Source organism: Onychomys torridus, chromosome 4 (assembly GCF_903995425.1).
Source record: "Onychomys torridus chromosome 4, mOncTor1.1, whole genome shotgun sequence".
NCBI lineage: Eukaryota > Metazoa > Chordata > Mammalia > Rodentia > Cricetidae > Onychomys > Onychomys torridus.
The window spans coordinates 151,690,375-151,702,642 of NC_050446.1; the positions used below are offsets into that span (position 1 = coordinate 151,690,375).

At 40.5% G+C, this 12,268-nt stretch overlaps 1 protein-coding gene across 1 annotated transcript in view; it reads right to left on the bottom strand.

The window, feature by feature from the left end:
• The window catches only part of Macrod2 (mono-ADP ribosylhydrolase 2), a 1,315,286-nt gene that overhangs the window by 155,806 nt on the left and 1,147,212 nt on the right, over positions 1-12,268 (bottom strand). Inside the window, exon 7 of the mRNA XM_036186599.1 lies at positions 9,924-10,007. Within this exon, the coding sequence (XP_036042492.1) occupies positions 9,924-10,007 (84 nt within the window). The remainder of the gene's footprint in view (positions 1-9,923; positions 10,008-12,268) is intronic.

Consider the following 12,268-nt stretch of genomic DNA (forward strand, 5'->3'; position numbering starts at 1 on the left):
CCAGAGACTCATCAACCTGGCAGAAAGCCCAGCAAGAAATAGCAGAATCGCTTCCATATCACAATGGATCTTGCTGTGGGCTCAGAAGATAAAAGCATTTACTGCCAATCCTGATGACCTGAGTTCAATCCCTGGGATCCACACAGTGGAAGAAGAGAATCAACTCTGAAATTGTCCAATAATCTCAACATGAGCACTGTGGTGCGCACGCATACACACACACACACACACACACACACACACACACACACACACACACACGGAAGGCAGGGGGTAGACAGACACACAGAGAGAGACAGAGACAGAGACAGAGAAAGAAATGATATAATAAAAACTTTTACAGTGTTCAAAAGTGTCAAGAATCCTACAGTCAAATTATATCAGAAGAGTCATTCCAGCCTGGAGGCCAAGGACACATGACAACAGGGCTTCCAGAGGATCTTGGCTTTGCAGAGGATCTTTGGTTTATAAAGGACATTACTGGGGAACTGGTGAAAACTTGTCAGGGTCCAGAAGTAGTGCTTTATCAGTGTTCATGCTCATGTGTGCACGTGTGTGTGTGTGTGTGTGTGTGTGTGTGTGTGTGTGTGTGTGCACAAGTAATGTACATGCAATTACATTCATCCTTATAGGCACATGCAGAAGCCAGAAGTTGCTATCAGTTATCTCCCTCAATTGCTTCTATAACATTGGTTTTTGAGAGAGGGTCTCTCACTGAATATGAACTTGACATTTTGTCTAGGCTAGCTGGCCTGCAAGCTCCCCCACCCCTACCCCCACCCAGTGCTGGTGTTGTACGGATGTTAGGGATCTGAACTCAGGTCTTCACACTGGCATAACAAGCGCTTCACCCACTCAGCTGTTTCCCAGCCCCTTGCTTTTGACCTTTTATAAGAGGAATGCTCATGGTCCTATAAGATCCTCAGTGAAATATTTGAAGACGGGGGATGCCAGAGGTGCAACTGACTCAAATTATTTAGGAAAAAAGTTTGTTTTCTGCTTCTTGCTTCTTGTTTGGTAACTATTCTTGCAGATTATGAGGAGCTCCCAGGAGGAATGGTACTCTGCATCAAGCTCCATGTGCTTCCTGATTTGCTGAAGGGAGGACCTAGTTGCAGAGCCTGTACCATCAGCATTGGCCACAGCAGCTGTCTTAGAAAGAATGAGCAAGTTTCCCTAAAAGAGCAGTTTGCAGCTCTTTAGGAAGCACCCAACAAAACTGCCTCACATCATCACCACCTCCTTACCTCTCTCCATTTTATCACAAACCATGTGTCTTCCTTCTTCCTGCCAGGGGCAAAGGTTGTTAGTGCTTGAGTGGAAAATTCTCAGGATAGAAAAATGACAAATATTTCCAGTGGATTTGCTAGCATTTGTGCCCAAGGAAAACAGCGTACCCTAGGGTTTTGTGTATCATTCCTCAGGCAGAGTGATCCCTGGGGGCCAGCTCATTCCCCAGACTATCTGTGATGGCTCCAGAGTGACCAATATGAGGAATAGCCATGCTTGAGCTAGGCCTTAGGAGACTATGGTGTGTGTCCAGGTAATTCTGATATGGGTGGACAATTTTAAGGTTCTCTCTGGTATAGTAGGAAAGCACAACTTCACTGCAATGAAAACTGAGATTATGAAATACAAATGTAAATCCTAATATGAAATTCCAACACTTTCTTTTTTAAAACAGTTCTCTTGAAAGACAAAATGCACAAAACAGCTATCTGTTGAAAAGTTAGTACCTGATGTCACAAGTCTTCAATTGTCCTATTGTATTGGTGCCACCTTCAAGTGTGTGTGTGTGTGTGTGTGTGTGTGTGTGTGTGTGTGTATGTGTGTGTGATCACTCTAATGCTTTGCCCTTATAGCTAAGAAATGAGTTATCAATGAAACAAGAGAGAATGAATGTTAATCTCATCCTTGGTTCTCTATTAAAGTAGATGAACTGAAGGTTTAAATAAATGAAGTCCAAATAACCCACAGGCATCTATACAACTTAAAAAAACAAAAACAAAAACAAAAACAAAAACAAAAACCCAACCTTTTAAGTACATTTAGAAGATGTTCTGTAGGAATCTGTTCAATAGATTTTTTTTCCTTTGTTCTTTTATTAGCTTACTTAGTATCAACTTAGGTGAGTTCTTCAATATGGACTGGGTCTGGTTGACAGTACCATATGGTGACTTACAACCCTCTGTAACTCTAGTCCCAGAGGATATGACCCACTCTTCTGCCCTCCACAGATACCAGCCATGCAGGTAATTCTATTTCCAGACAAAACACTCATACATGTAAAACAAAATAAGTCTAAAAAGAAATGAAATAGACTTTTCCCATCTGTGACCAGAGAGGGTGGCCCTATGTGTTCTTAGAAGCCCATGTGGCCATGAGAAGCTTGATTCAGAGATTTTGAGTTAAGGATATAAATATTCACTGGGAATGCAGGAAAGAGTTCATACAGAATCCCTTTTTTATATGTCTGATGTTGAGGTAGATTTTCAGAGTTTGATATCTAAAAGAAACATCAGACAAGGATAAATGGAGGATTATCAGCATTCTGAAGGGGTAAAAGTAAGATTCAGAATTCTGTTTTCTACCCAGGTCAGGTTTGTTTCCATTAACTATCTATGACCACTTCCCTCCCTCTTGGGGAGCAGATGACGTACTAAGTGAAGATGTATGGTTGACATGAAAGTGACCACATCAAGGACCCCAATGTTTCAGTTCCACGGGAATGGCAAGACCTTCCTCTGGTCCAAGTACAAAAGCTGACAGTATGTGCAGAGTCCCAACACAGCTTCCTTTTCCAGGAGGACTGCAGCCTGAGACCTGGGATACCAGCTTTTCTGTGTGTGTGTCTGACATTTTTCCATTCCCCTGTTGCACTAGTTAGGCCAATCCCAAAGCCATGAAGGTCACAGCACACCCCTCTTCTTTTCTTTGGTTCTTTCATCCTTGCTGCCTGAGGTTGGCAGCCATGAATGACAGTAACTTGATGGTCATCACTTAACAGGGAAGGTGCTGGCTGATACCCACAGTCTGAGGACAGTAAGATACCTTTCATGCAGAAATGAATGCACGAGAACCCAAGGTGTCCAAGTCACCTAAAATAATTTCTGCACTCAACTATATTTCTGGTTAATATTTATAAGGTAGACACAAAAAGAGGTTACAAATTCCTACTTACAAAATAGGGTTGTAACATATAGTAAAAGTTATTTAAAGCTTATGGGGTTACTTGTTTCTGGTTTTATTTTTTCATTTAATATTTTCAGACAACACCTAAACAAGAGGAGCTAAAATCTGAGAAAGTGAAACAACAGAGAAGAGCACCACTCTGGTACTCAACAAAAGGGTGTGCATTGAATGCTCGAAGAAACTCTGTAGGGTGGGGTCTTTTGCTGACATGACATTTTTTGGAGGAAGGATGCTGTGGGTACCCTGGTACCATCTCTTCCTCTCCGCTGCTGAGGATCCCACCATTCTGTATCACAAGCACATTGAGACTTTAGGAAGCACATCCCTCTCTGTGAAAGTCACTTGCCCTCACAAATATCTTGAGAGGGCTTTTGAAGATGCCACTGTAGGGTTCTATCATCCATACCTTGAGAAACATTCACCTATGCGAACAGGACAGAGGCAGAGAAGAGAGCCTTGTTTCCCTCAGAAGCAGGCGATCTGGAGGGTTGACAATGACTGTCTCAACAGCAAGGTATGACTGAATATCCATAACCAAAGACTGCTTGTTCTTCATTCCCTGACCTAGTCTGCGCCCTCTCTGAAGTTTTGGAGGTAGTAAGTGGAAGTAGAAAAAAAATAATATTCTGCGAACTTGTGAAAACGCTTAGATAGAGTGCTTTCTTGGGAAGCATAATTTGAAAAGGAGATCTGAAGGAGAGAACAGGCTGGGAGAAGGTCTATTTTTAACTAATGCAATGGTGTGGGGGAGGGGAGTACTGAGTGAACGAACTTAAGGGAAATATGAGAGAAAGCCTGAGATAGGATATTGAGTCTGTACATTTCAACCTTACTCTAGTTACAGCATATTTTGATCACATTAACATGAGCTTCAAGGATTAATAAATAAAATAAGTGAATTTTTGTGGGAGGGAACTTGTTTTATATTCAATATGCTTCAACCCACTAGTGCCTCTATCCAGCAAATATGCGGGGGTAACTTCTATATAGCATCTTGTACAAGTCTCCCTGTGGTCACACAAAGCAGGGTTACTCCTTCCACTGTAGTGCATGGGAACATAAGCCCTAGGTTAGAAAAACTTCCCTAAAATGGAACCAGAAGTTGAAAAGGCAGGGGGTCGGCCCATAGTATTACTTAAGTTTTTATGTGTGGCAGGGACCATGCATATATCTTATCACCCAACGTAGGACACCTCCAAACATGAGGGGGAATGGTATTAACAATGGCAATAGGCATATAAAACTGGAATGCCTCCTGTTCAAATAAGATAAGTGGCTCCCTTCCCCTGGCGAGCTCAGCCTTCTTGCCACAGAGAAAATCACAATGCTGACATTTTTTAAGTTTGCTTTGGAATCTGAGTGCTAATCCTGCATGACGCCCACAGCTGCATGGAATGGGTAACCATGGAGGGCACAGATCTAAACCAAATGAATTGTTGGCTGTTTCTACTAACAGAGGAAAGCTCCAACTACTCCCAGATCACGGGTAATATAGAGTAAATTGAAAGCAAGATGGCGGTGTAGTCATTTACTGAATTCTAATTTTGCCACAGAAATTTAGTTTGTTTAAACTCTTTGTATTTTAAAGTCTACAGGGTGACACAAAGCTTTTTTTTTCTCGAGAAAGCTGTTGTCCTCATTTCTGCTTCTTCAAAGCTGGTCAATCACTGAGCTCCTTTGAGTGATGGCAAAGTCAGAATTATGACTGCCTGATTTTACCCTTCACTGCACTTGTCAAAAAAATTAAATTAAAGATCATGCTTATGAATATAATGCATGAACTGCTGCATGGCATTCTGAAAGATAGAATGCCCCTTCCACCTAGCCACTCACCAAACAGCATGTCACACAATACTCTAATATGCAAAGGAAATAATAGAGCAAACGGAAAATTCTGCCTCTCAGGAAATATGAGGTACATGTTCAAGGATTCAGAAAAAATTATTTTAGTAAAAGTTAATAACTCTAATGCTTAAAGAATATTCAAATTAATATCATCCTTTCTTATTTCTGAAAATGTTTCCACAAAGAATTTCATCTGACTAAAGAGATCATTCATATTTTAATGTGCAATATAGTGCTGTTTGATTTAGGGTCACAAGAGTGACATTTCCTGAAGACTGAGCATTCCATGCACACTTGCTGAATATTCCCTGTAGAGACAACTGCAGAGCAGGAGTCAAAATAATAGGGCATTGTGTAGAAATATGATGGAAAAGTGGTATCAGTCTAGTGATTTTTATAGATGAAAACCTGCTTTTATTTTATAAATGTGTACATAATATATTTATGCTCAAATATAATAAAAATATTTTATATTTATGTTCTTAAAAATCTTCCCCTCTGCCAAGATAATTTTTGAGTCAATTACACACACACACACACACACACACACACACACACACACACACACCTACTTATGTATGTGTTTCAGAAGATATAGTGTGTATGAACATTTACAGGTAGCATGCATTTATATTCATAGTTGTATGTCTGTTCTATCTGTGTCTAGCATCCATCTATCTTTCTATCAATGTTTTCATGTGACTCCTGACTACATAGCCGAGCTAACATTATAGTAAGGGATCTCCTTAGAAGTCAGAACTGAAAGAATTTGAATTTAGTTATACACAAACTCTTGGAGGCACTTTCTAACTAATGGTCTGCACTGGAGAACAGCACTGCTAGAAGCTCCAGCAATGCATCTGAATGACCTGGAAGGTTGCAAACAATGTAATTACTGCTACAGCTCGGGGTGGGGGTGGATGGGGGTGTGTGTGTGTGTGAACCTGCTGGCTTGGGATGAAGTCCTAGTGTGTACATGTCAAACTTATCCCCTGGTGATGCCAATGATGCAGATTAAAGAGATTAAAGTCCACTCTGAGGACCACTTGGGTCTTGCTGATGTAAGGCATAGACAGGCCATGCTTGCTTCATGAGTACAGTGGAAATGTTTCCCCTGCCAGTTTTAACATTTTATGGAGTCTGTGCAATTGCTCATGCATAAACATTAGCAAATAAAACTGTAAGTTAAATATGTATTTAAAGTCTTCTTAAACTGACATCTTCAGAAATTTCAGGCAGCTAGATATAAATGAAGGAGTTCATAAACCAACTACAAAAATCCCTACAAATGAAAGTCCAAGAAAATGAGAAAAAGAAGACACAAAAGGAAATTAACATAAGCATGACCTTACAGAAGCAAAGGCTGCAGAAGCAGACACATGCAGTGATGCCTGACACAAATTACAGAAAGTTGGAGTTTGAATGGCTGTTGAACCCAAGAATGACTAAATGCCTTTGCAAATAAAACTTATTGGAAAAAAAATGAGCAGGGTCGGGGGTTTACTGTAATGAGAAATTAAGTGAACTAACCATCACATTGAATAAGATTGTATGGAAAATTAGAAAACTTAATAACAGACTTGAAAAAAATAACCAGAAGGAATTTGAGAAAGAAGAGTCGGAAAAAATGTGTGTGTGTGTGTGTGTGTGTGTGTGTGTGTATGTGTGTGTGTATGTGTGTGTGTATGTGTGTGTGTGTGTGTGTGTGTATGTGTGTGTGTGTGTGTGTATGTGTTTGTGTGTGTATGTGTGTGTTTGTGTGTGTGTATGTGTGTGTGTGTGTGTATGTGTGTGTGTGTGTGTGTGTATATGTGTGTGTGTGTATATGTGTGTGTGTGTATGTGTGTGTGTGGGGAGGGGGGTAGGGTGCACAACATAGTTAAAGTCCAGAAGGTACTGAGGAATAGTAGACAGCAGTAGGGAGTAATATTTTAATATTATTTGGTGAGGAAAGAGTGTGGAGTTTTAAAACTAACAAAAGATGCTGATCCCCATCCCAAGAAATTCAGCAAATATCCTAAAGAAATGAAAAGAGATGTGAACCTAACCACATCGTATTGAAACCAGGAGACACAAAAGGCACAGTGCCACTTGGGAAAGCATCCAGAGGGAAGAGATAAGCGAAAGAAAAGCAACAGTTAAATGGGAAATTACTTCTCAACAACCAGAGAATGGGTACAAATTTGAGGGAAATAGCTTTGAAATGTCACAGATAGCACCAGGTTCAACTTCTTATTCAGAAAAAAAAAAACCAAATTAACTACATTTTCTGGACAAAGTCAGAGAGATTTTTGCCAAGGAGAATTGTACATATATAATTTTACAAGTACTGAGGAAGAGTGTGAAAAGCATTTCCATTAAAGTTTTCCATAACAGAGTCAATTCTTTCAATTATTTTGTAAGAAAAAAATATCACAAGTTGGAATGAATACAACTCTCATTAACTATGTGTGTGTGTGTATGTGTGTGTGTGTGTGTATGGTTTTATATATATGTATATGTGTGTATGTATGTATACAATCATATACATATATGTGTTGTGTGTGTAAAATAACAGTTTCCATGATATGTCAGCTTCTAGGTATATTACCAGATGCTAGGAATTCAACTAGTTAGTGGTGTGAAACTACCAATAATGTTAATACTGGTATGGTATTGTAATGGATTAAATCAGTTTTCTGTGTTCATGAGCTGTCAAGCAAAATAGTTTGCTTCTTTTTGAACCCATTGCATTATAAAAAAAAACAAAGTGTAAAAGTATATTCAGAAACTGATTTTTTATGCTTAATATTTTAGAAAAATATTTAGTAAACTAGTAATGCTTCAATCAAAGCTATAATGATTAATATTTACTCTTACACAATACTAGTGCTGAGGATGATGTTTTCGGAACAAAGAAACTTAATGAGGAAGTAAAAGCTTTAAGGAATCACAAGGTGTAGCTTGGAAGAATAAGTCACAGCATATCTACATTTATATTGACAATGGACTCCAGCTCTGGAAAACCACCTTTAGTGGAAATAACGCATTGGTTGGCAACCATCTTGTAAGGGGTAGCCTCTCCAGGGAAAAACAATTGTGGTTTTGCCCCCAACTCTTTACAAGTTTGATCTTCAGAGATCTCCTAAGAAAGGATGCAGCAGTTATACTGAGAAGGGTACATTTGCTTGTCTCCTCCTCAGATACTATCAAGGTTTGCCATCTGATGCCAGGCAGAGCCACTGACCTTCACCTTGTTTCTAAGTGTTCTGCAAATTGTTCTAAACATCTAAACACATTTCAGGGAATGAGCACAGTGCCCAGCTTGTTTCTGATTGAGATGGTCATAAAGGCGATTGGCCTCTGCTAACCACTCCTTATTCCATTTGTTACCATTTGTAGGAGATGCTCATTTTTCAGTCCTTGCATGGAAGGGAGGGGCCATCCTCTGCTGTGCCCCTTTCTATCTCTTTGTCTTCTTCAGTGAGTCTGGGAGAAGGAAGAGCCCCAGCTCACCTTGATCACAACCCCACTTGCCTACAGAGAGGATGTGACTTATTCTGTTCTGTACGTATTGAGGTCACCATTTTGGAGGTGAAACCCAGCCTGAGAAGACCCATTGGGGCAGGTTGAACAGATGCTCTGCATTGCCTGCATTAGGGCTGAAGCCAATACCTGGCCCCACACCTCTTATAGCTGCCTTCTCAGCTGGGTCTAACCTGTAGAGGGTGAGAGCAATACCATTATCTATCAGCTGGTACCCAACACTTACCAGGATGCTGGATAGTTATGGGGGTATATTCCTCAAGCTCTCTATTCTAGCAAGATCCCGCTGCTAGGTTAGAAGTTAGATGATGGCATTAAGCAGCCACACTTAGGGATCCACTGCAACATTTAGCTAACACTGGGGTCTATTTGCAATGGTGACTAAACAAGGGGCCTCTAGAGCCCAGGCACTTCTGCTCATGGCCAGGCTCCTCTGATGACAGCCCTAGGTCTGAGCCTTCCCAGATTTTCTCAGGCTCTACTGCACATGGAAACTCTTCCTAGTTGATCCCCCTTTCTCCATCCTCTCCTTTCAGCTACACATGCTCTGTCTCCAGCTCCTCTTTTTTGTATCTTTCACAGCCTTCCCTTCAATAAATATACACTTCTCCTTCCATAGAGGAGAAGATGAGTTTTCATCAAGACCCAACGTGACAGCAACAGTGTTAACAGACTCTTCATTTTGCTAAGCATGAAGTAGAACTCCAGGCAAGCAAGCAGAAGATGTACATATTCTACCATTCAAAAACTATACTCTGAAAACACACCCCATCCACCTTTCAAAGACAATTTGCCGGACTGTAGGCTGCACTAGAGCTATGAAAGACAGCATCATTCCTTCAGAATCCTGCACCCAAGAGGACTTGCTCATTCATTGGAAAATGCACAGATACACTGGCCTCTGGTAAATAGAAGAGAGATGTTTGCAGCATCATTGCTGAGGTTTGATTCTGGAAACCCTAAAAACACGTTCATACAAAAAAACCCAAACAATCCTAATAAGACAATAACCACAGAACTGCCATCATGTATAGGCCTTGACTCTCAGTTCTACATGGTTTGAGGACATCTTGATTTTAATACAAGTCACACAATTTCACCCGCTAGAAATGCAAACTATGCCATGTAGAGAACACTAAAACGTGTATGTTTTCTTTTTCTTTAACAACAATGACAAATCTGATTTCTCATATTTACAAAAGATACTGAACATATAAGGAACTCATAATCGAATTGTCCTGTGGCATTTTTTAACCCTTAAGAATATCTAAATGTGAAAGTACACACATACTTTACAAATGAAATGAAAGCTTGTTTCCATGGCATAATTTCTGAAAGGAAGCAGGAGGCACAGGACTTACCTTCACTGGAGTCTTTTGAACTTTCTGGTTTCTTCGCTTTGCTCTTCTTGTGAGGTGGAGAAAGACCTTTAGGCTCTAGCCCTTCTGGAAGTATAAAGATTTAATAATTCTTACTTAAATATTTACCAGTAAGGTTCAGAACGTGTTGAAATTTAAAGATGTTTTCTCCTTAGTAACCCTTCCCACCACACACACAGTTACTGAGCCTTAACTACAGACCCATCTGTCATTGTGGCTGAACTAAGTTTTGGCAAGGAACCTGGATTCTCCATCTTACTACATAGACTTAAACTTAAGCTCCAATTTTTTTCTGTAGATATCATCCATGATTCATACAAATGGCAAATCATACACATGTGTTATTTTAAAAATTGAATAATTCTCTATAAGAGAAGTACAAGAGATGCTGCTTTACATTTCATGGCTTAGCAGGTGCCATGACACCTTTCATCTTAGTCCTCAAAGGTAGGCAGAATGAAATACAACGTCACCTCACTTTTGAGGTGACAGGGGACTGGGAATGATTCTGCTTCTATTTAACATGCTTATTTTGTAATCTAGACTCTAAGTAGGACTCTCGTATGTCCCCGACTAATCTATTGTGTTTAACAATTTTCTCAATGTTTTCTTAAATCTCTCCACAGGGACTAGTAAAGACTGAGAGGAGGCTGGAAAAACAGCTCTCAGTCACCCCATCTGATTAGAATGTTTGCTGGCCTTGAGTTACAGTGTCTACCTAATCTTTCTGCTGAGCTCAGTGTTGGTGTTTTCTGCCTTGGTTGCATCACGTTTTTGGTTTGGGGCTGGATATCTGGATGTCTTCTGTTTGCTTCTGCATTCCATTCTCAACCTGTTAACAACTCTTCCTATACCCTAAGACTAGACACCCTGGCTTGTGCCAAAAAATTCAATACTCTATCTTCCTGCTAGCTTCTGTCAATGGGGAAGCCAAGAAATCTACTTTATGGGATCCTGGTACTCGTTGTGGGCTGACTGGCCCCTAAACTAAGGTTAAAGTCACTATCAGCTGGGCCTTCTTCACAGGTTATAGGTCCCAAAGCCACCCTCACTATTACCCCATGAAAGGCTGGGACTTAGGTATCCTATCCTCTCAATCTGAATTGTTTCCCCTCACTCAACCTATATCAGGAATCTCAAATCTAAAACTAGTCAGAACGACTCTTCATGTGTACAAACTTCTCTTTGCAGTACTCCATGTCTGGGAGAATGGCATTGCATGTTATCTACCAACTATTTCAAACTAAAACCTAGGTATCACCATTTAAATTTGTGCTCATCTGCCTTCCTAAACCAACTAATCATGCCATCTTTGCTCTAACATATCCTACACGTGTCTGTTATGAATTGTCCTGGCACCTGAGGCAGCAGCACCTCTTGCTGTTTCTCAGGTCCTGCCTCTAGCCTTCTAATCTCCTCTTCTAAGAACCTTGCTTCTGCTGCTCCACACTGTGAGCTTTTAGAACATAAGTCAGATCTGGGTGTTCCCTGTTTAAAAGTCACTACTCCTCATCCTCATCCACATCCCCTGCAGAGCACAATGTGCCATTTGGCCCTGATGACATCTATAGTTTCACCTCCCGTTTGCCTTTCATGTTTTTCTTCAATTTCGCCTTCATTTTTATTTTCTATGTGTAGATGTTTTGTATGCATGTGTGTCTATGCACCACATGTATACGGTGTCCAAAGAAACCAGAAGAGGGTATAGGACCCCTTGGAACTGAAGTTATAGGTAGTCATGAGCTGCCATGAGAGTGCTGGGGATTGAAGCTGGGTCCCCTGGAAGAACATCCAGTGTTCATAACTGCTGAGCCATCTCTCCAACCCCCCTTTTTATTTTAATTTTTTGTACCAAGGGTAGGCTGATTCCTGTCCCAGGACTTTTGTTACTGTACCCCACTCTGGTACCTCTAGCACATTTCTGCCTAGTTTGGGGGTTTCTCTTTACTCTTTTTATTTTTCCAGACTAAACTCAGTGTCCCACCCCCATTGGTGGGAGGCAGGGGAGGCTTTTCCTGACCACACAATGTAAAGGGCTACAAGGGAAGCTTTTCAAAAACACATCATTTGTGTCTGGAGTTATCTCACTGCCTTGTTTATGTCTTTACTGTACATTTATATATACACACACAACCAACTCAAAGTTTCATGAGAAAAGGGCACTTCTTTTTTCACATCCCTCCTGTATCCTTGGTACTGAGAAGTACAGTGAGAATTTCATTTTAGAGTCATTTTATCTTTGTTTCACTTGTCCTTTGTTTAAGTCCAAGATATAATAGGTCTATGCCTAGTTCTCATCCCCTTAGCAGCTGTTGCCTCAAACCAGA